The sequence below is a fragment of the Artemia sp. Qi Xiang Cuo genome, chromosome 2 (assembly GCF_049724085.1).
Source record: "Artemia sp. Qi Xiang Cuo chromosome 2, ASM4972408v1, whole genome shotgun sequence".
In the NCBI taxonomy this organism is placed as follows: domain Eukaryota; kingdom Metazoa; phylum Arthropoda; class Branchiopoda; order Anostraca; family Artemiidae; genus Artemia; species Artemia sp. Qi Xiang Cuo.
The window spans coordinates 5,093,018-5,118,411 of NC_142795.1; the positions used below are offsets into that span (position 1 = coordinate 5,093,018).

General features: G+C 35.0%; 2 protein-coding genes across 3 annotated transcripts in view; one reads left to right on the top strand and one right to left on the bottom strand.

Annotated features, from left to right (window-relative positions):
* LOC148954825 (uncharacterized) overlaps positions 1-25,394 on the top strand; it is an 81,988-nt gene that overhangs the window by 49,478 nt on the left and 7,116 nt on the right. Inside the window, exons 5-8 of one of the 2 annotated variants that reach the window (XM_089098807.1) lie at positions 1,885-2,058; positions 8,952-9,134; positions 13,861-14,079; positions 21,603-21,803. In XM_089098807.1, coding sequence (XP_088954933.1) covers positions 1,885-2,058; positions 8,952-9,134; positions 13,861-14,079; positions 21,603-21,803 — 777 coding nt within the window. The remainder of the gene's footprint in view (positions 1-1,884; positions 2,059-8,951; positions 9,135-13,860; positions 14,080-21,602; positions 21,804-25,394) is intronic. The other variant, XM_089098816.1, reaches the window with a different exon arrangement.
* The window catches only part of LOC148954826 (uncharacterized), a 53,376-nt gene continuing 32,448 nt past the window's right edge, over positions 4,467-25,394 (bottom strand). The window contains exon 3 of the mRNA XM_089098828.1: positions 4,467-4,533. Within this exon, the coding sequence (XP_088954954.1) occupies positions 4,498-4,533 (36 nt within the window). The 3' untranslated portion in view covers positions 4,467-4,497. The remainder of the gene's footprint in view (positions 4,534-25,394) is intronic.

The following is a 25,394-nucleotide window of genomic DNA, read 5'->3' on the forward strand; positions in this document are numbered from 1 at the left end:
CTTTTTTCTTAATTTTTCAGTGTTGTTTGTTTAAAATTTAAATTGTGTTCGGTTAAGTTTTTGTATAGGTTCTAATAGTTTTTTCTGTACAATTATCAGTATTATGTTTCTTCTTCTTCTTCTTGTTCATTATCTTTCGGCAGCTGTGATTGAGCTCTGGGTCCTCTATTGCGAAGAAGAGTTCAGTCGCACTCCGCTACCACGGAATTTCTTATCTTTATGGAGCAGCGAAAAACATTTATTCAGTCTCAATAAGGAATCATTCAGGACAAACTTGAACATTCTAAAAAAGACTTAAGTATTCGTTTATAGAGTTTGAGGTGTTTACTATATTAGTGTAAATGGGGTGCTATAGGTTGCAGAGAACAAATGAACAAGTAATTTTAATACGAAACATAAGCTATGACATAAAATTCTTTTTATGCTTTGGAATTTAGTGCACCTTATTGAACAGGAGAAAAAAAATATATTCCGCGGGAGAAGAATTAATATATCACTTCCCCTCCCGCAAAAATAGTGATTTTCACAAAGATCAAAACAGAATTTGAATGCGTTTCAATATCAATGTATTTATGTGTTAACATCTTGGATTTGACCTAATGTTTCATTCTTCTTGATACCTGTGATTCAACTGGCATATGGGTAATATACAAGGCTACATATTTTCTTCCCATGGCTTTTTAAGCCTTGAAGCTCTAAACATTAAAACGGTAGGATATCTACGCTAAATATTTAATTGAAATTCATATAGATACTAGCCAAAAACATCCTTTTTGGACACATTTTCGCTAATATATATGCTGTGACGTTACATTGATTGTATGTATTATGATTTAAGCTTTAGTATGACGTCATTTATGGTTTTTATCTACCATGTATGGTACCATTTAAAAAGTACACGTGATATTTGAGGACATCGGGGAACATAATCAGTTAATTATGATACCATATCCCTTGTCAAAAGATACGTGCGTTATATCATTTTTTTGTCAAATATTACATTTTATGGCAATATTGTCTTTTGTTAATTATAACAGGCACTAGATATTGCAGCTTCCTTTCAAATCAGCTCTTAAAAAGCTCTCAATGATGTTCCAGTTCCCCACTCTTGATGAATAAAAAAATGGACACATCAGTGCTACCCTTGCAAAATAGTGTTATCCCTTGTTGTTCAGGGTGGATTCAGTATTAAAGTTTCAATATAACTTAGTTGTTAATTTTTTTTTTCTTACCTTACTTTAGAAATACAGATATTTATTTTTATTTCTCTTTAGCTGCTGGGAAATTTAATTTATCTTCACCTACTTCTGAAAAATAACGGCATAAAATGGCTCTCATCGAGAGTTTTAACCCTTTCTGCGGAATCAAGAGAAGGCAATTGGCTCCTATAAAGCAATTAGTTGGCTCCTATTCGCTCCTATAAATCGGCTCCTATTGGCTCCTATAAATCATGCAAAGAGGGACTGCCCCTTCCTTCCTCAAAGTATCGAAAGCTTTCCGGTTGTGGCCGTGAAATCTTGTCTTTTCAAAATTTGTTGCAATTTTCTAATTCATTTTTTCCAAACTTTTTCTTCCCCTGAAATGCTGACCAACCCTGCAAAGAAATTGGTACCCCAATTTGTAAGTTCAGTCTCTTTAAAAAAAAATCTAAGAAAAACTGCATCTGAATTAGCGAAAATGAAATAGTTGTAGATTAAAATGTAGGTAAACCAAGGAAAAAAATAAGTAATGGATCTTCCCTTAGCTCTGTTGCAAATTGAAGCCTAATACTTTTCTATTTATAAAGGTTGATGATGGTCAATTTGTCTTTATTAGAGGAGGAGGATGTAATGTTGAAGGTTGATTAACATTGGTGTTACTCTTACGTTCTGCTTTGTGTTTCAGGCAACCCAACATGAAACTCGCTTTGTTGAGTTGCTTGTCCAATGCGGAGCAGCAACAACAGTCAGAACTAATACTCAGCAGATGACTGCTCTTCATGTTCTCTTTCTGCTCGGGAAGAGGTCAGCAGAAGATACTCTGGCAACGGCCAAATTTTTGTTAGAACATGGATTAAAGGTAAAGTATCATTTGGAACATAGCAAAAAATTTTAATGAAATTATTTCACTTCTAAAACGTTATCCGTAATGCGTGATTCGCGCCGAATCTGTATTGCTTATTTTAGATATTGCAAATTTTTACTGTACCTTCCCACTTCATATCACAATACACGCGTTATTGAGAAGTATGGTGCTACCGACATAATCCAATTGTTTGAGTTGCTTAGTACTAATTTAACAAGACATGCTGTTGTGTCCCTAGGCCCACACCATTACATTATCCGTGTGTTTTTGTCTGTGATAAATTTTTAAATTATCTATGTGTCTGTGTATTTGATTTTTCTTTCTTTTTAGTGTAATTTACTCTGCTTGTTTTGTTTAAAAGTAGGTTAGAGCTAAATTATTTTTATAAAACGAGTTCATGCAAACATCGCCATCTTATTCAGTAGAAGGTTTAGATTACTTTCTATACGATAATAAATTTAAAGAGAATTAAAATATTATGAATGAAAAAATGAGGTTTAAAGCAAACAGATTTCGCAATGAACAGTCAAACTTGAACTTGAACAATCAAACAGATTTCGCAATGAACAGTCAAACAGAACAAGCAAACAGATTTCGCAATGAACAGTCAAACTTGAACTTGAACAATCAAACAGATTTCGCAATGAACAGTCAAACAGAACAAGCAAACAGATTTCGCAATGAACAGTCAAACTTGAACTTGAACAATCAAACAGATTTCGCAATGAACAGTCAAACAGAACAAGCAAACAGATTTCGCAATGAACAGTCAAACTTGAACTTGAACAATCAAACTTGAAAGGAAGAGAAGTCTAGACAAATAATTTTGGTGCACTAATTTTGCTCGCACTAGTATAATTACCTCTTCATGTTCAAGTTGATGCAACAGTATACTTTTTAGTTGCGATGTATAGGATATAAAATTAGTAACAAACTGTCTCGTTTTTATCTAGTACATAACTAATGTACTAGTACATTAATTAGTACTAATGTACTAAGTACGTTACTAATGTACTAACTAATGTACTAGTACACATTAGTACGTAACTGAAGAGAGAATTATCGTTGATATAAGTTAATATGGCAAATATGAATCGATTTATTGTCTCACGTGATAATAGTCTGAATATTCAGGTACGGCTGTTGATGTTGAGTTCAAGGACGTCACCTGGAGGGGGGGGGGCATGGCTCAGCCCACCTCAAATCTTAAAATGTTTCTAAATTCCTTAACAATTATTATTTAAATTATCAAAAAAATGTTTTTGTATTATCCGCCCCCCCCCCTGAAAAAAATACCTCGTACGTGCTTGGCTGAACGGTCTTTTAAGAGCACGCCCCAACTTCTCTGAATTTTCACTGTCCGTTTGTGGTCACAGTTTGGTTTTTGCGCAAAACAATGAGATTTCCCTTTTCATTTGTAGCACAGTAAAATTACGAAAAAAAGGCCAAACCTCAGCAATTGAGCAACTGAAATATTTTGGCACCAAAATGTTCAGAAAAACTCTTTTAAAACATATCCAACGGCTGAAATAGCACGTACAGAAATACCCCCTTTTTCAGTGAAAAATTTGGGAAGGGGGGGGGATCTTGAATTTAAATTTCGTAATATTTTCTGAATTGAAAAGTCGTTTCACGTATATTTAAGTCTGGGAAGACCTAGAAGACATCAAAATTAAAAATTCCATCATTTAATACCAAATTTCCATCCTAAAGGAGGCCGGAGAAGGGGGGGGGTCAGAATCTTTGTTTTAAACAGTATTCACACACAAATGAACACCAAATGTTCAATTTTTTCTATATTACATCCAAAATCGATTAATATTGCCTTTATAGAAAAAACCCTTTTTCAGAGAAAAGAAGAGAAGGGAGGGGGGGGTGTCTCGCATTCGGATTTCTTCAATATTTTTCAAATTGAAAGGCTATTTCCTACTAGTTCAAGCCCGGAAACCGAAAATGACAGCGAAATCGAAAAATTGAGTACCCTAATTCAACCCTAAGCGAGGTCAGAGGGGGAAGAAAAATTGGAATCGTAATTTGCGTAACGTTCGCACACGAATGAACACAAAAATATTCAGAAAATTCAAAAAAGTTCAGAAAATGTTCATGATTTAGCGAACCGGCAGGAACTGCGCAGGGCCGTTCCCTGACCTAGTAATTGAGCAAGGTTTGATGAAGAATCTCAGAACACGCAGAGGCCTGGGATTCTCCGAAGTCTAAAGAGCTGTATGAGTATCGAGGAGGCCAACTTCTGTGCAAATAGACGCTTTAATGCAATCTCTTACTAGCACAACCTGGATGATATGCAACCAGCTTGTTGAATCATCGGTTACTCGCAGGGAGAAGGACGTGTCGGATATGCTCTGACTGCTTGAATATGTCCAGTTGCCGGATTTGTTTAGAGATACAGAGAACCTGCTATGCTTTTCTTCAAGTTTAGGAGCAGTATCCAACGTGAACCTCGATTTGGCACTGGAACAAAAATATTCGATTCAATGACGGGTAAAAGCTCATATTAATTCAACAGTAAAGAGCGTGCCGCGAAATTTACCGCAATATATCCACCAGTGGCAAATGGTGAAGTCATTCAGTTCGAATCTGGCCAATACGCTCAAATACGAGCTATTGACATTCCCAACTGCCTTATTTGAGTCTCATGAAGCTATGTACCCAGCCTGAGGTTCATCTAATGCCAACACAAACATGCTTTCCCAACTTTTAAGAAGATTGCTGACACATAAGGCCCTTGAATTAAAACAAGAAGCTTTTTTAAAGTGTTATAAGACTTTATATATATATATATATATATATATATATATATATATATATATATATATATATATATATATATATATATATATATATATATATATATATATATATATATATATATATATATATATATATATATATATATATATATATATATATATATATATATATATGTATATATATATATGTTTATATATATACTTACATATATATATATATATATATATGTATATATATATATATATATATATATATATATATATATATATATATATATATATATATATATATATATATATATATATATATATATATATATATATATATATATATATATATATATATATATATATGTATATATGTTTATGCATATATTTATATATATATATATATATATATATATATATATATATATATATATATATATATATATATATATATATATATATATATATATATATATATATATATATATATATATATATATATGTAAATATATACATAAACATATATATATATATATATATGTATATATATATATTTTTCCATGAAGTTTTTTTGGGGCAGTGAGGAAAGTTTGGCCCGTGTTTGAAACTCTGAACCTACCCATAATGAAGCTAAATAAAAGGGAAAAGTTTATAATTATACAAAATGTAATAGACGAAAACAGCAATAAATACATAGATAAATAGGGGAAAAGGGACTCTAGAACGCACAAAAAAATTTTCAATCTGTAGAACCCAACAAGACTCTTAAAAACAGATCGAATTTGTGGACACAGCAAAAAAAAAATAAATAAATAAAAAAAAATAATGAAAACTACGGACAAAATAGTAAAACTAGTGATATTATGGTACTAAGCGGGTGAAAAGGGGCAATAAAGTCCTTGTTTATTCTGATTAACTCCTTTAGCCTACACCTTGTGCTATTGTGCTCCGAATCGATTTAAAATAAATTTCAAATTTACAGGAAAGGTTGGTGTATCATATCTGAAGATTGTATATTCTTTTTTTTTCTTCACCCAGAATAGTCACGATTTTTGTCATTTAATAAAGGATAGCAAGTGTCAAATTAGATATGTCATTCTAGACATACGCTTGTGTGTACTGGAAAAGGAACCGACAGCTCGAAAAGAGGATCCTTACATTTGTAAAAAAGGGCCTGAGTAGAAATTAAAATATAAGCTGGCTACAGAGAGTCATTAACTCTGAAATCCACCGTAGAAGGGGCGAGCCTCTCATTACTCTTGTTCTAAGGAAGAAGAGATGGACATATTTAGGACATGTGTTCCGCATGAGAGAAGGGTGCCTTCCTCGGACAGCCTACGATTGGAAACCAAACGGCAGAAGAAGACGAGGTCTTCATAAGAACACCCTGTGGCGAACTCTTGTCCAGGGTCTGAGGACGGCTGAGACCTGAATAAGAAGACGTCACCGCTTTGAGAGGCTTCGTTGATGTCCTGTCCGCCACCAACGGCTCCGGAGGAACTAAGGTCTAGCATATGACTGCAGTGAAGGTTTTTTTTTATTTGAGGATAATATTTCTTGAGACTTTTTTTATGACTTAGCAAAAGTAAATTGAATTCAATCTAGGATAGAAGCATATTGAATGTTTATTAACCCTCCTGGCTAATAAGCAGTCTGGTTAATTGATTAAATCAATTAAATCAATTAACACAATCTTATTGATAATTCTTCTCTAAACCTCAACATTTCTGCTTAGTCTCACATGAAATTCCTGTCCCTAGTGCATTCTCCCCTGTTAATTATGAAAAAAGAAGACTTTCGTCCCTTTGGAAAAAAAAACATTAATTGAGCCTCCTCTATTAAAAATAACCCTTTTTATTCCCCATAGTGTTCTCCTTTTTAAAACAAAATTTTTGTTACTTACCAATCTGAACAAAAAAGGTGGTTCTATCCCACCTTTGACGGCTGTAATGAAAGAAAGCTTGAGATGTCTAGGACACGTTTTATTGATGAAAGATGACCGATTTTTTTCTATTTGGCCAAACAAAAAGTGGGTCATCCCCGAATGGGTTGAGAAGGAGTCCTAAAGAAGGATTTAACGAAAATTGGAACTTCTTGGGAGGGAATGAAGAGTGAAGCTTTAGACAGATTGGGATGGGGGAGGAGCATGCGCAGCTATTTAGGCCTCAGGTAGCTTGGTGCAGCAGTGAGTTTTAGTAGTAGTAGTTGTAGTACTTTTTTCTCCGATTTCGCTTTTTTTGGATTTTTTAGAGTTTTTTATTCTTCCTTTGATTCGGACAGCTAAATTTTGCTCTTTTAGAGTTTGTGATAGCCGATTTTCCTTTTTTTTTTCGATTTTCCTTTTCCTTATCTGTATTAGATAGACCATTACAAATTGGTGAAACATACTAAATAACTTGAACCCCCTTAAATGTTTGTCTTACGACTCATAAAAACCTAACAAAAATGCACATGAAGAAACTTTTGATGTATTTTTAAAATTAACACCCCCCAGGTGGGGTGTTAATTCTGCGAATCAAGATTAGAATATTGGAATCTAGTAATGACAGTTGTCAAGTATGGTTCTGACGCATGGGTGCTCCGACTGACGGAGGAGGATCTGCTAGATGTTGCCCAGAAAAATTGCCTACGGATTGTTTTGAGTGCCCGACTGGCTGACCGTATCTCAAAAAGTAAGCTCTACAAAAATGTGGCTCATTACCATTTTATTGGGCTGTAATGAGAGAAAGGTTATGATGGCTAGGACACGTTTTGCGGATGAAGTATGACAGATTACCGAACATTGTCCTTGTCGGCCAGCCATATAGGGCCAAAAGAAAAGTGGGCCGTCCCCGAATGGGGTAGGAGGATGTAACAAAAGATTTAAGGGAAATGGGAACTTCTTGAGAGGGTTTAAAGGAGGCTTTGAATTAATTGGTATGGAGGAGGAGCGTACGCAGCTGTGTTGACAGCGGGCGGCTTGGTGCCGCAGTTAGTTGTCAGTAGTAGTAGTAGTAGCAGATAATTAGTCTGAGTTCTTTTTTGAAAATTATTTTATGTCAAAATTGAGTATGCTCAAAGCAGGTCTTAGTTACCTTAAGAAAATCTGGGTAGGTCTAATGGGTTAGTTGGTTTTAAGCTGGTAGGTCTTGTAGTGACAGAATTCTGCTTTCTTCATCTTTACCTACGTTTAAAAGTATCTGAAAAGACGAGTATTGGGGTAAGGTTCCCCCAATACTGGTTAGCCTACCAGTTTGGGGTAGGCTAAAAGAAGTAAAGTTGCAAACGGTGAAAAACCTTTGTCCCCTTTATTGCAGAAAAAATGAGTAAAATAGCCCGCTAGTTTATCTTATCTTTTTATTTTATTTTATGGATAGTGGTGCTGCTCATTTTATTTGTTCCCTGTGTTTTGCCCCCCCCCCTTATCTAATTTCGCTTTTAACTGTTTTATATGCATTCATTTATTTTTAGTTTGACCAGTTTTATCTTTTAACGTTTTAATCGATATTCCCCAGTTTAATTTTTGACTGACGAATTTGCCTCTCAATTACTTGGACTATCTGTCTTGGCTTTTCTTTTTCTACAATTAGCCATGTCTTGACCCATGTCTACTGCATTTGTTGCCATTTTTCCAGTTTTCGTGTTTTTTATAATATTTTTACTCCAAAATTATAATTCGGACCTTCAGGTTTTGCGATAGTGATTTTTCGAAATAAATATCTTGTCAGTTGGTATTGGCGATTTTTCTTTTGGACATCAGCACCATTTTAAACTCTCATGAATTTTAAACCTCTTTGTGATAATAAGTATCAAAGTTTAAGCTTTAAAATGAAGTTTTGGCTTGTCCTGACCCATGTCTTGTCTTGACCCATGTCTAATGCATTTGTTGCCATTTTTCCAGTTTTCGTGTTTTTTATAATTTTTTTTCTCCGAAATTATAATTCGGACCTTCAGGTTTTGCGATAGTGATTTTTCGAAATAAATATCTTGTCAGTTGGTATTGGCGATTTTTCTTTTGGACATCAGTACCATTTTAAACTCTCAAAAGTTTTAGACCTCTTTGTGATAATAAGTATCAAAGTTTAAGCTTTAAAATGAAGTTTTGGCTGCGATAGGAAATTCATAGGAGTTGTTATGATTATTTTCCTCTAGGAGCTACTGAATGTTCCGGACTCCCTTGGAAATACCCCGCTCCATGCCTTGATAGTTCGCTATGCTTTGGAAGAAGGTAGATACGGCTACGGTTACGGATACAGTTCATCTAGTCGCGGTGAGGATCCATTACCATGGAATAAATGGGATATGCTTCACATTGTCCGATACCTTATACATCAGGTATTACCTATTTTCTTTTTTTTCAATTCTTCTAATTTTTAATCATTGCAGTAAATGAAAATTTTACTGCAAAAAATAAAAAAGATTTGAAAAATTCAATGAAGACTTAAAATGTTTTAAAAGCTAATAAAGTGAAAAACACTTCTTTACTGATTCAAAGGTTCAAGATTCGTTTAATAAAAAAAGCTTTATAATTTTGGCATAGGCCACAACTAAATCAGGCTATTTTTTTACAACATCAATAAACTACAAGATGAACAAATTATGAAGGATTAAATGTAGTAACAAAAAGGAACAAAAGGAAAAGGAACAAAATAGTTGGTAAATCGGTTGGTTCGATTTAAGTTCTAATTTAATCTGTTTTAATGAGAACCGATTTTAATCGGTTCGATTTTATTCTTGCTTCGGGTAGGTAAACACTTTTTACAAGGAGCTCACGGAGAGAGGGTGTTTTTAACGACTTGAGAGCGGATTCATAAGACACATCATATACACCGAGTATGATTTTCGCAGCACCTTTTTCGACAGTTTCAATGTCACTACTGAGATGTTTTGTATTGTGCAATTGAGGTGCCCAGACCGGACATGTGCAATGAAGTAATGGCTGCACATAACACAGATATGCCAGTTTGAGTTGCGTTGTGGAAAAACCCAGGCGCCCTAAATTAGTCAACAGTCTTAAGGCGCAATTTGCTTTCTTTACTAGGTTTGCAATATGTGGGCTAAAGGAGTAGTCTGAGCTAAAAGTGATGATCCCAGGCAATGATCCGTCTTTTTTATAATTTGTTCTCTAAGAAAGAAAAAACAATACTTGGAGGGTTTATTTAGTTTGGTTTATCATTTTTCCCAAAAAAAAGAAATCAAAAAAGAAATATTTAAATATGTATCTCCTGCACCTCTACTGGTAAAACACATGAAAATATGAATTAAGTTAGAAGGCCTGGTTTACTCGTTTTTGTGAAATGACCAAGAATATGGGAGCATTTAGCCAGGGTGTGGGTCAACGAATAAAAACTTTTGAAGTTTCCCCTGAAGTGTCGGTTTCTATGTTTCTACTTAAAAACATTTGAAGATTTCAAACAGTTGATGGTAACGACCAGTAAGTAAGAATGACTCAGCTCACTAGTAACCGAAAATCTAAAAAACAGAATTTTGACACCAATAGATATATAAAAAGAATCTGAATTGTGTGCTCATTTCAAGTATTCAAGTTTTATCAAGTTTAGTGTCACCCACCAAAAGTTACGAGCCTGAAAAAATTTGCCTTATTTTCGGAAAAAGGGGGAAACATCCCTAAAAGTCATAGAACTTTAATGAAAACAGCATCATCAGATTCAGCGGATCAGATAACCCTAGTGTAGTGGTTTCAAGCTCCTATTTACAAAAATGTGGAATTTTGTAGTTTTTTTGCAGAAGATCACGGATGCGTATTTATTTTATTTTTTTTCCAGGGTGATTGTATTGACCCAGTGGTCCTAGGATATCGCGGGAGGACTCATTCGAACGGAAATTAAAAGTTCTAGTGCCCTTTTTAAGTGAACCAAAAAGATGGGCAACTAGGCCCCCTCCCACGCTCTTTTTTCCCAAAGTCACCCGATCAAAATTTTGAGATGGCCATTTTGTGCAGCATGGTCGAAAAATATAATAACTATGTCTTTGAGGATGACTGAATCTCCTCACAGTTCCCAGGGGAAGGGCTGCAAGTTATGAACTTTGCCCATTGCTTACATATAGTATTGGTTATTGGGAAGTATACAGACATTTTCAGGAAGAATTTTTATCTGGTGGGGGGAGGGGGGTTGGAGGAGGGTGTTACGTCGGGAGAATCTTTCCGTGGAGGATGTTTCTTTGAGGTAAGGGACATTTCTATGAAGGGGACGCCTGATTTCCAAGCATTATTTAAAAAACGATCAGAAATTAAATTAAAAAAAACAAGTACTTACAACTGAAAGTAAGAAGCAACATTAGAACTTAAAATAAACAGAAATTATTACGTATATGAGGGGGTTCTCCCCCAAGTCAATACTTCGCTTTTTACGCTACAGTTTTTTTTTAGTGCTTTACAAAGAGCTATCTATTCTAATTAAACGGCCTTTGTGATTCAGGGGTTTTGTGAATTAAATTTTTTTTTAACTTTTAACGTAAAGAGCGTGGTATTGACTAAGGAGATAACCCCATCATATACGTAATAACATATACGTAATAAAAAAAACAATAAAAAAAAAACAAGCAATACGTCTCAATAGTTATCGAAACTTTTAAAAACGAAACTTTGATGTCAATAAATGTATCAAAAGAATGGGCTTATAATGCTGATGCTAAATATATAAATTTTATTAAGTTTAGTATTACTCATCAAAGGCTACGAGCCTCAGAAAACTCACCTGATTTTTAAAGAGGGGAAACATCCCCTAAAAGTGAAAAATTTTTAATGAAAATCACACCGTCAGATTCAGCGTATCAGAAAACCCTATAACATAGGTTTCAAACTCATATCTGCAAAAATCTGCAACTTTGTATTTTTTGCCAGAAGAAAAATATACGAATATAGAAGTTCGTTACGTAAGTTAATTTGTAAATTACGTCAGAACCAAATTTGGAGACAGCCATTTAGCAAAAGAAAAGTAAAATTTTTATGCAAATTTGGTTTACTTATTCAATGAAGGTGAGCCAAAATAAAAGCTGCATTAACTAAAAAACTATCAGAAATTAAATGAAAACAACAAGTTTTTTAAACTGAAAGTAAGGAGCGACATTAAAACTTAAAACGAACAGAAATTATTCCGTATATGAAAGGGGCTGTCCCCTCCACAACGCCTCGCTCTTTACGCTAAAGTTTGACTCTGTCTCACAACTTTATTTTATAAACAATAAAAAACTTTAGCGTAAAGAGCGAGGCGTTGAGGAGGGGACAGCCCCTTTCATATACGAAATAATTTCTGTTCGTTTTAACTTTTAATGTCGCTCCTTACTTTCAGTTTAAAAAACTTGTTTTTTTTATTTAATGGCACTCTAGAGCGAAGCCCCTAATACAAAAGGCATAAAAAAGAAAAAAATATAGCTTTTTAAGAAACGGACCAAAATTCCTCCCCCCCCCCCCCCCAACACAGAATTCGAAAACGCCTTACCTCTCTCCTGAACAAAACTCTCCCTGGAAGTTTCAACTCCACCCCCCTCCACAAGACAAATCAGTTAGATTTATCAAAATAATAACTTGGGAATTTTCATTTAAGAAAAGAAAGGACCCTGTCTCCCTTTAATCTAATCTAATTCTTTACCTAACTGCACATGTAAAATAGTCGAATTACGATTTTTTTCTTCATCCTTATTATTTTTTAATGACAATTTTGCTTCAAATTTCACTCAAAAAAGGTACATGTTTTCTAATTTTATTTTTTAACAAATAGATAAAGAAAACCCCAATCCTTAACCTAAACCCCAATCCATTCAACTTTATGATCTCGAGATTATTTTTTTTTTTTAATTCCCACCTCCTCTCCTCTCGGTGACTTTCAAATTTTCTTTAACAATATCTCATAATTTAATAATCATAATCCTAATGATCTCGTAATGATCTCGAGATTATGAATCTGCTGCTCTGCGTACCGAGATAGCCGGGCTCGTTAGTTGGTTTTATGCTTTTAATGTTTTTTATATATAGAAAGAAACGGATTTCCGATTCTTGGTGGATTTACCGTTTAGTACCATGGACATAATATTTTCTGAGATTCTCCAAGGAAAAACATAACCTTTGCTCTCATATGATTAAATCAAGAAGAAGATTACCAGTTCAACTTGTTGAAAACATTATAATAAAATTTTATGCCAAATGAATTTGAAAATATATACATCCTTATTTTTCCGTAACTGACAGACAACTCAGAAAAATGTGAACATGTAAAAACAAACATTTTCCTTAACGACTTAGTATTTATTTGTTTTTCCATCGCTTCTTCTCCAATCACAAAAAGGAAGCAATTTCTGGGTTGCTCTTTTTTTATCTCCACATCGTCTTTAAATACCTGAAGTATGAGCGCTAAATATGATATGAACCCCCCCCCCCCTCTTTATCCAGTTTTATGTTCAATAAAAATGTTATTTCTTATATTTTTCGTATTACCATTTGATAAAAGTACGTATATAAATAATGTATACCAAATAACGCTTTCGATTTGGGCACAGTTCCCTTGCATCATCTTAATTAACTGCAATCCTTTTCTCATTGGTAGCCATAACGACCCGAATTTCTTTGCTAAAATGGGAGGTTAATGGGAGGTACTTCAATTTATACTAGTTAACTGTAATAATGTTTCAATTAAAATATATAGGAGGTCACATGAAGTGCTGTTCAAATGGGAGAGGGGGAGACCAGTGCAGCTGCCGCGTGCACCATGCCTGGGGGGGTCGTGTCTGGGGATTACTCACTTTGATTAACATTTTCACTTTAATTTTTTGCTTATATTTGAGTCGCGAGGGGTGCTATAATTAATGTTTTCGGGGCAGCACAGACCTAGAACGGCTCTGATCACATGGGTTGCGTTTGCGGACCTTAGAAATAAAACCAGCCAATGAAATTCGTCATACCGGACGTGTTCCACCTCGTGCTACATTTTATAGTCTTGTATTATTTTTTTTTTTTGAACTAAAAAAAGTGGGACGCTAAGAGAAAACAAGTAGTTTTTCTTTTTGGACAAAGAGCTAAAGAAACCTGATCATGTTTTATTAGGGTGCTGGACCGAGCATAAATCAGCCTGGCAACTCCGCGCTTGCATGCGTTCTGAGACATGTTCGGGACTGGGAATTTCGTTACGAGTTACTAGATATGCTACTCCAGCACGGCGGAGATCCAAATGTCGTGGGCAGAGATGGTAGTGGTCCTCTAATGGTCTGCTTGGTTCCACTTATCAACAAAGACCCTTTGTATAGCTTGTCGCATACTACTAAGGTATTTGTCTCCTACTTGTATTTTGCTTCTTTTCTTAAACTACTCTCTCTTAATCCTAACTTATGCGTTTCAACATACGCGTCTTATCAAGGCCGTACCCAGGGGGGGGGTAGGGTGGTTTGAACCCCTCCTGAAATGTTTTTTCGACTCGTCAAAATGTAACAAAAATGGATATAAACAAATTTTGTATGTGTTTTTGAGGTTTTTTCGTGTATCCCCCCCCGAAAAAAAAACCGTTGAGTAAAACAACCTCCGAAAAAAAAATCATGGGTACGGCCTTGAGTCTAATGACAGGTGGTTTTTGCGATTAGATTAAGTATGTGCTGGGGGTTACAAAAGACAGAGAAGTGAGCTGGGTAAAATTGAATATTAACCTTGAAGAAAGGAGGCTGACATTTTCCCCTAGTATTATTCGCATTGAAGGGAATAGTTGTGGCAGGCCTAGTTGTCATGGGAGTGGTGGTGGTAACACTAGTCATGGTATAAGAAGTAGCAGCCGTGGTGGAAGTGTTATTGGTAGTAGCAGTCATGGTAGGAAAGTCTATATAGGAGCCTTAGTAGTAGCCGTGCTTGGAGTACTCTGACGAAATCGAGTAGTCGTTGTAAGAGTGGTAATGCAGTGGTAGTCGTGTTATGAAGACTTTGGTATGGGTATTTGTCGTTGGGTTAGGAGTTTTAGTGTTAGTGGCAGTAGCAACACTTGTCATGGTAGAAGTTTTACTACGGCCAAATGTAATCATGTAGGAGTAATAATAGCAGCAATGATTGTAGTTGCCTAGGTAGGATTATTATCTTTTACTTGTGTTGGCATGGTACGAGTAGTAAGGATAATTTGAGTAGAGGTAGAATTGGTCATGGTAGGAGCACTGTCACGACTAGGAGGAACTGTTGGAAGAGTAGAAGTAGTTGTGGCACTAGCAGTCGTGTAAGGGGTAATTAGTCATAGGAGCACTGCCATAACTAGGAGTAGTCATAATTAGAATAGTCTTAGTAGCAGTAGTAGTCGTTGTGGGAACCCCACTCCGGGGAGGAGTAGCGTAAATAGTTTCAGAGGCAATAGGGTTACTATCTTCTACTGGGGTTGGCATAATAGGTGTAGTCTTGGTAGGAGTAGTAAAGACAATTGAAGTAGCAGTAAAGATGTTTGTGGTAGGAGCGCTGTCACGACTAGGAGGAATTGTTCGGGGAATGTAAGTAGTTGTGGCACTAGTAGTCGTGCTAGAGGTAGTTAGTCAGAGGAATACTGCCACAACTAGGAGTAGTCATGATATCATTGTTCTTAGGGAGCAGTAGTGGCAACGGCACTAGTAGTTGTCGTGGTAACCCCACACCGAGCAGGTGTAGAGTAAATGCTTTCAGAGGCAGTAGTAGTAATTTTGGGAGCGTCACTACAACTAGGAGTAGTTGTGATGGAGTTAATAGCTTGAAAGGAGCACTGCGATGTCTAGGAACAGTCATGATATGAATGTTATTATGGTACGAGGAAGTAGTAGTGTTAGTAGTGTTAGCACTACGGCTGGATACTGTATGTAAAGTCAAAATTTGATTATTTTTTGAGAGGGGGGGGGGTTATGGGGGCAAAAAACTTTCTTTAAAATTACGTATTCTGGATTTAAATACTATGTTGAAAGTCAATCCGATGGCAAATGAAATACCCAGGGGAGCAGAAATGGCCGTTGAATGTCGCTACGACCTGTTTCGGCAATTAAAGGGTATTAGATCCCCAGAATTTTCCATCAAATCTAATTGCATTCTTTTAGCGAGATTCAAAAATTAAATTAGAAGCGTCCATCCACCATAGCTTTTGGGTAATTATTTTTTTTCTCTGTCAGGTAATTTTGTCCGCATTTTTCTCGGAACACTTTTTGAAGTTTTTTCGTGGATTTATTTTTATTTTGTTTTTCGGAGGGAAGCAATAAGGAAAAAAAAATTTAATCAGCTTCCGAATTTTTCTTTAAATAAAGTGATAAAAATATAGATTATTTATAAGCAAAAAGGTCTATTTTTCCATCCCCTGTTTTGTTTCTTAAATTTCTTATTTAATTCATTAAATTCGAGATACTACCGTTCATTTTACAGACTAATCTTTTATTTCCTCAAGTTTTAAATTAGATCCCTTTGCTCTTCAGGTTGCATTAAATCAGACAGAAAAAGTTTGGGTGCCTATTATATCGTATTTCATTAAAATAATCCTTCGACCGGTTTCCCCACTCTAGCAACCAAAGGGATTACTAGCCAATCTACTTCCTCGATAAAGTAATTCCTTTGGTAAATTTGTATCTATCCCCTGGCGCTGTCGTCTCAAAGTTCATTTGAGAGAGATTGAATGAGCCCCATAGGAACGTTTATGAGAAAATGGCTTATTTCCCGAAAGTACATTACGATTCATGTTCTCTTGTTGACTGTAGTATCTCTTTGAATTATAAAGGGATACATAAAACTGTCTACTTGTTTTTCTGTGATAGATCGTAAAATCGAAATGGAAAAGAGAGCGAAAGGGCATAACGCAGTTGGGCCTTCTTTGTTTATTATATTTTTATGTCAGTGATTTGAATCTTTGTTAGAGTTCGGGTATTGTTGTAGAAAAAAATATATCTTTCTGTTAGAACTTTCCTGTCTGAATAAAGTTTTGATCATACACTTTTGTCTTCTTTGTTATAAGCTTTAAATAACTAGTTTGCAAAGCTAAGACACGATGTGCAAGAAAAATGCCCGAGATGCTCTCAAAAAGTCTTCACTCTTTTTACTAGCTCAAAACCTCTCGCAGCATGTTTTCAAACCAGCGAAATTTGAGAAGTCGGGGTTGTTTGTTTATATATAAAGAAAAAATACAAATGAACAACTAAGATATGTCACAGACGAAATCACATTTTTTGAAATCACAATTTTACCCGATTCGCTTTTTAAGCTTTTTTTACATTGCCAATTCGTGTAAAGGTGCACATTGTTAACAACACCATTTGTTGGGGTCTACCACAGTGATTCTAAATGTGCAGTCACGACTTTAACGACTGATAAGCTGCTTTAAGGTGGCCAACCCAATACTTAAAAGTCAGCTTTTAGTATAATACTAGGCAATGACACTGTAACAACTTGCCTTAGTTTGTTTTGTAATTTTTTCACATTATCGATGTCACAACAATCACAATACCGGTTAAGATTGATGGGTGTCTCCAATTCAGAAGAACATTCTGAATAATCTTGCCAAATTTAGATTGGTAGACGAAAATTGCCCTTTTTTCTACATATTTATTTCGGTTGAAATCAACTGGGAAGTAAAACATTATAGATCTGATCCTTCTGATGGGACATTTTGTGATTGGCCCAAAATCTCTTGCAGGATGTTTTCAAATCAATCAAAATTTTAGAAGGCGGGGTTGTTTCTTCATATTTAAGGAAAAAATGCAAATGGACAACTAAGATATGTCATAGATATGTCACAGAAATTAGAATTCAGTTCTTTTTTACCATCGATTTGTAGGAAAGTAATCTCTATTTCTCTTTGGTTTCTAATTCGGAACGCCTTCTAAACTCATTTCTCTAGAGAAGCTTTCTAGAAAAGAAAAAGCCACCTAGAGTAATATATCTCTATTTTTCTTTTTGGTTTCTACTTCTGTACGCTTTCTAAATTCACATTTCAGCTTGAAAAAAAAAACAAAAAAAAAACAGCACTTTATCAATTTTATTCCTTCTAGACATTTTGTACGTAAAATATTGAAACCAAGCTTCTATATAAATGGATTTTAAGTGGCTTGTTGTTCATGTGCTGCTATTTAGTTATCCCCTGATATGCTTTCTTAATATATTACTAGTTAGCAGGACCGGATGAAGGGCGATTGGGCCCAATCCGGCCCCGCATTTAAAAGGGCCCCGTGTCATCATCAAAATGGACAAAAAGATTAAGATTTTGGAATTTTAAAGCAAATTGTTTTTGATGATATTAGATAAATTAGGTGTTATTCAAATAATTAAAAATAGGTTTGTTCCAAGTCTACATTACTTAATAAGATTTATTAATGTGTTTATTATTATATGATATATAATTTCTATAGAAAAATGATACTCGTAATAGTTCATGTCAAAAAATTTATTATAAATTTAATCGAGATTATTCTATATTAGAGAGATTTTGCACTACGTACGTAAACTACTCTGCAGGTATGTTTTCTTTAAATATCTAATATATAGAGAGGGCCCCGCAAAAAAATCGAATTAGGCCCCGCAATTATTTGATCCGGGCCTGCTAGTTGATATTAAAGGTCCTATCTGCTATACAACAAAGGTGTGTAATTTGTTCTACAAAACAAAATTGAGTACCAAAAAAGAAAAAAGACTCCTACAGAACCAACTTTCTCTATGGTGAAATTAAAGATAAAAATAAAAGCAAATACAAATCAGTAATTGCAATATAAATTTTGATGGAAATGGGAACTTCTGGGGAGGATCTAAAGAGGACGGCTGTGAATAGATTGGGATGAAGGAGGGACTTGCTTAGCTGTGTTCGTCTCCGGTGGTTTGGTGGTGTAGTGAGTTATTAGTAGTAACAGTAAAAGCAAATCAAAATTAACGCACGACAGGATGAAAAGAATATAACCGCAAGTAAATCTCTTTTTTTAACATTGAATACAATTTCTTGGTGGAAGCTTTCGATTATACGGATCAAATATCAAGAATACTTGCAATACTGGAAATACAAAACTCTTATATCCTGCATATCTGGGACTAAAATATCATATTAGGATATATTATGGTGCATATCTGGGACTCTTATATCCTGCATATCTGGGACTAAAATACCATATTAGGGTATATTAGGGTGCATATCTGGAACATATCTGGGACTCTTATATCCTGCATATCTGGGACTAAAATACGGGCGCAAATTTGCCAGACAAAGGATAGTACGATCTCTTCACAATGAATGAAGTTTATCTAGTCTTACGTATGTTTCGTACGTACGTATGTTTACTGCGAATATCTACTGCGCACAAGAACGAATAGGTGATACAGAGAAATAAGTGCCAATTTCTAGCCAACGCAACGCAGAAACTAACTTAACTATAAAAGAATGAAAATTAATATCGCTACTTGGGCTGTTAGTATAAACATTTAAACGTTCACGCTTATAAGTGTTAATCATAATGACAATTTCTTCAAGCACCTTAGAAACAAACTGTTTTACTTAATTGAAGGGCTAAAAATTGAAGGGCTAATCAGTTGTAGCCCATCTGCCCTTCTGCGTATGTTATATATGATACAATTTTTAGTCGTATAAAATACGATGGAATAGTACCAAATGGCAAAGGGGATTAACAAAAATTAAAAAGGATTCCAGCCAGAATGGGTAGACTATCGAAAAGGGCCATATGCGACTGATGAACCGAACAGAGATGAATAGTATACCCTAACTGAACTTGCACATTTAGATTAGCATGGTACAAACAAAGATTGAGGACGTATGCAAGCTTGAATAAGGTTGAGTAAGAGAATACCATAACTAGATATGGCAAGGTGAAGGGCTTTTGAAACGTCTAACATCCATAAATGTACTTTAATGTACATTGAATGTACTTTAATATAAAAAATATATAATATATATATTATGTATTATAATATATTTAATATACATTATAAAAGTAAATAAATGTACTTTTGAACCGCGTTTTTGTTGTTGAAATAATAAGGAAGTGATAACACGATGTTGTTGGCATCCTACACGCAATGCGAACAGATTGATATGGCTCATAATCTAATTTTGGGTTAATCTCTCTGGAAAAAAAAATCGGAAAACATCATTTAAAAGTTTTAAAAAATGTGCTCAATAAGCAAGTCACCGCAGCAGGTCTCTTCGACGTTCGATTTATCGTATCTTTACCGCGTTCAAGAATCGTAGTGACGAAAAGAATCGTGCTTCAAAAACGCACGCAAACTAGTTTGAAAAAAAAACTATGATAAATTAGGTCCTCTTGAACCATAGTGAAGGTGAAAAACACTAACATCATAAATATCTCAACATTTCAATTTAATATTCTCAACACAGAGATTAACAGGGTCAACAGTGATGGGAGGAACACGAAATAGTAGAATACTAGAAGGTAATGTGTGCGTAGGAACAAAAGGTAAGGAACTGAGAAGGAGGCCCGTAATTCACTGTATAAAACGCACTGTAATATTTAATTGAAAGATAAACAAGGAATTCGGTCGTCAGTAGAAGGTGGATTGAATTTTGCGACATTGGTTACTTGTTTCCGCTGAATAGAAGTTTCTGGAAATTAATTTTTTTTTTTCTATTCCCCTATTGAGTGCACAGAATAAGCACAAAGCACATCAGCTCTGAGGTAAGAACTTCAACTGGATTTTCACGATATAACTAAATTAAACCAACATCACGTTTAATAATGATTCTAACGATGTTGGCCAGACGGATTGGAGTGCAACAGTTCACTTTCACAATAACAGAGGGGAGTATTGGGCTTAACTCCGTTTTACTAAACAGAATAGTCCACCTGAAGCTCTTCCGGATGTCTTGTGGGCATCACTAGCAAAATTAGAACTTAAGGTCATTAAGGGCGAGAAGCGACCATTCAGGAATAGAACGTCAAAATATTATAACGATGTATTTCTATTGTTCTGTTGCAATTATTGCCTTACTCTATTGTTTCGAAAGTTGATTTGAGAAAATTAATTAAAGATTTTGAAGTCTTTCAGGAAGTCTTTCTTGATTAAATTTAACTCATCTTGCAGTTTGACTTGGAAAAGTAAATGTACACCGAATCAAGACTACATAAATTATTTGAAATACCGAAAAAAACTAACATAAAAAGATATCTTGAATAATTCGGCTTCCAGCAGAGTTTCAACGGAATGGTTTAGATATGAGCTTGGGGTATAGAAGTAAATTGTGTGTCTGATTTTAGTCTGTATCTGATATGCAGCTCCCTAAACCATTACAATAAGAATGAAAGCCTATGTTAAATGAAATGAAAAAAATACCGGCCGAACAACAGCAGTTGTCCTTTTTGTTTCATAATCTTTTTCAGTGTACCATGGAAATTTATTTGGCGGGGGGAGGGTAAAAATTCAAACAAAAAACACAAACATGCGAATCAAAGGGTTAACGTAAGGAATGTTAATAAGAATCTTACATATCTTAAAACCAGAGAATCTTAGCAAAAGTATGAGATTTGGGGGAATGGGTACGGGCGCAAAGCCCTCCCCCTCCCCCCGTGTACACGCCTAAAAAAAAGTGTAAATACTGTTTGTCTGGCTGAATGTATATGACATTTCGTTTTGATAGATTTGCAAAAAAGAGGGTGAATATCAATAGTATATTAAATGATTGCAACCTGTAGGCTTTAAACAGAAACAGTAGGACGCATGACTTTAACAAGAATTGTAAATTGTTCCATTGGTCCGATGAATGTACCCTTTTCACTATGTCTAATTAACTGGTCGTTGATTGAAGTGGTTTGGCTATCTTTATAGTCTTCTCCAGTCTGCTCCTCAAGAGGATTTCGTTTTAGGTTTTCTACCTTAACTGTGTGCGGCTTCTTTGCAAACATGGCGCTAACACAAATCGTTCTTCAAGAACCAATTTGACTCCCTTGCATGTTCTGGTGTTCACAGCTTGTGAGAACATCGCCTCAAACAGAGAAGAAGAGAAGAAGCAGGCGTTTGCTTTTATTCGACAGCTTCTTATTGTTCTTCTTCAACATGGCTTAGAGGTAAGACACGTAAGGCCGTATTGTGCTGTTTTTTAGTTTCTATTTTAAATTTCTGTAAAATAAAGAAGCAATTGTGGCTGCTTGTCAAAATGGATGTTAGCATAGGTGAAAACTTCTGATGAAGGGGGCAGTGGGGCTAGTGGTACCTCCGAACTTCTACATAATGAGTCGAGGCTCCACGCGGAAAGTTTGAAGGAATTTTTCTAAATCCTTATTATTTATTTTGGGGATATTGATATCTGATCTGTCTCATTTTCTCCAGTGGTTGTAAAAAAAACTTTTCCATGCAGACCAATAGTCCTCGTAGCACACGTACTGATCTCCTGATTGTTTGCTCTCGGTCGAGAGTGCTATGTGTGTTGAGCAGACCACCTGGCGCTTCCCGTAAGTTATTACCTGCAGTTAAAGAAAAGTACAAAAGAGCTGGAAATTGTTCGTCAAGGAACTTCAACATATCGCACGACAAATGTATTAAAGCACATTGTTAATATCTTATGTCTGATTAAATAAAAAAAACAAGTTTTTTAAACTGAAAGTAAGGAGCGACATTAAAGCTTAAACGAACAAAGATTATTCCGTATATGAAACGGGCTGTCCCCTCCTCAACGCCTCGCTCCTTACGCTAAAGTTTTTTATTGTTTTAAAAACTAAAGATGTGTGACAGAGTTAAACTTTAGCGTAAAGAGTGAGGCGGTGAGGAAGGGACAGCCCCTTTCATATACGGAATAATTTCTGTTTGTTTTAAGTTTTAATGTCGCTTCTTACTTTCAGTTTAAAAAACTTGTTTTTTTTATTTAATTTCTGATCGTTTTTTAGTTAATGCAGCTTTTATTTGTATAAAAATTTTACTTTTCTTTTGCTAAATGGATGTCTTTACAAATTAACTTACGTAACTAACTTCTATATTCGTATATTTTTCTTCTGGCAAAAAATACAAAGTTGCAGATTTTTGCAGATATGAGCTTGAAACCTATGTAATAGGGTTTTCTGATACGCTGAATCTGACGGTGTGATTTTCATTAAAATTCTTTCACTTGTAGGGGATGTTTCCCCCTCTTTAAAAAATCGAGTAAATTTTCTCAGGCTCGTAGCCTTTGATGAGTAATACTAAACTTAATAAAATTTATATATTTAGGATCAGCATTATAAACACATTCTTTTGATACATTTATTGACATCAAAATTTCGTTTTTAAAAGTTTCGATTACTATTGAGCCGTATCGCTTGTTTTTTTATTGTTTTTTTTATTACGTATATGTTATTACTTATATGAAGGGGTTCTCCCCTTAGTCAATACCACGCTCTTTACGTTAAAAGTTAAAAAAAATTTTGATTCAGAAACCCCGTAGTCATAAAGGCCGTTTAATTAGAAGTGAGCGCTATTTTTAAAGCACTAAAAAAAAACTGTAGCGTAAAGAGTGAGGTGCTGACTTAGGGGAAAACCCCCTCACCTGCGTTATAATCTAAGTTCGTTTTAAGTTCTATTATTCATTCTTACATTTCAGTTGAAAAAACTTGTTTTTTTTTAATTAATTTCTGATCGTTTCTTAAATAATGCTTGGAAATCCGGCGCCCCCTTCATAGAAATGTCCCTTACCCCAAAGAAACATCCTCCATGAAAATATTCTCCAGAGTAACCCCCTCCTCTAGCCCCCCCCTCCAGAAAAAATCCTTCCTGAAAATGGTTGTATACTTCCCAATAACCAATAAATAATGCTGGCAAGTCCGGCGCCCCCTTCATGGCAATTTCCCTTCCCCCATGAAAACGTCCGTCATGAACAGCTCCTCCAACCTCCCCACTGACCCACCCTGACCGACACCTCCCCGCAACAAAACCGCCTGAAAAAGTCTGGATAAATACCCAAAACCCAAACTGTCTGTTAACATTTGGTAAAGTTAATAACTTTTAGCCCTCCCTCTGGGAACTTCGGGGGATTAAGTCATCCTAAAAGACATATTTATCATATTTTCGACCATGCTGAACAAAATGGCTATCTCAAAATTTTGATCGGGTGACTTTGGGAAAAAAATAAGCGTGGGAGGGGAACTAGTTGCCCTCCATTTTTTTGGTCACTTAAAAAGGGCACTAGAACTTTTAATCTCCGTTCCAATGAGCCCTCCCACGATATTCTAGGACCACTGGGTCGATACGATCACCCCTGGGAAAAAAAAAACAACAAAAAAACAAATAACCACTCATCCGTGATCTTTCTTCTGGAAAAAACTGTAAAATTCCACATTTTTGCAGATAGGAGCTTGAACACCTCTTTAATAGGGTTTTCTGATACTTGGAATATGATGGTGTGATTTTCATTCAGGTTTTATAACTTTTAGGAGGTCTTCCCCCTTTTTTCGAAAATCAGCCAAATTTTCTCAGGCGCGTAACTTTTGATGGATAGGACTAAACTTGATGAAAGTTATATATTTGAAATCAGCATTGAAATCTGATTCTTTTGATATATCTATTGGTATCAAAAACCCGTTTTCTAGAGTTTCGGTTACCATTGAGCCGGGTCGCTCCTTACTTACAGTTCGTTACCACGAACTGTTTGATAATTAGAATATATTTCAAATCCTATGATCTCTATTTTAATTTTCTTTTTATTTGAATATGTTCATTTAATAGTGACGAATTTTTTTTTTCGTGAATAGTCACAGCTCAGTTTGACCAAAAACAACTTCCGAAAGAGACCGTTGGAAAATTTTAAGCAAGAAGATAGTCAGCGGAAGCTCTTTCCTTTTTGCTGAATACCTTCAGCTGAAGTTCCTTTTTCATTGGTCAACATAGAAAGGATAACATAGTAGGGACGGATTGAGACCTTGGAAACTTTAGGACACCCTTAGATAGAGCATACACATAAATCACTTGTGCTATTCTGAATATGGTACTTTAAGTTTAGTGATTTATCAGAGCAACATTCCTGTACATGGAGAGACGGAGATTCTCCCTTGAGAAGGCTTTGAAGGATCCTCAAAGAAAGTATAAAAAATACTGACCTAAAAGTTCAAATTTTCCCTCTTTTGACCCACAGGAGATTAGACTTGTATATACTTTATTATAATCATGAACCGTGTGTATATTTTACTGTAATCATGAACCTGTGACCTGATTATTGACATATACAAATTTCATTTATGACCGATTTTAATCTATTGACCTTGAAGCAGCACTTGCTGCTTCAAACTTTTGTGTTGCTGTTTATTTTTGTTTATCTTTAGTTTGTGTCTTCTTTTTTAACACTGACTTGCTCATGTTAGCTCCAGCTATTGTAGTGAACGAATATCTTCTATTCTATGCTTATGTTGGAGTAGAGTACAAGCGATGCCTCAAATCGAAGTATCTTATGTGAAATATCGTCTATCAGACCTAGGGCTCTTCGCTATTATAACAGATCTATAATATGTAGCCTATAATATGTTGCTATTATAACAGATCTATAATATGTAGCCAAAAAATAAGCATTTTTTCCTCATTAGATTTTAAAATTTTTAGGTTTTTTATTAAGTAAGAATTTTATTTTTATTTATTTAGTCAGTAATGTCCAATGTTAAAAATCAGCCATTTCTAAGAAAAAAGTTTTTGTATATCAA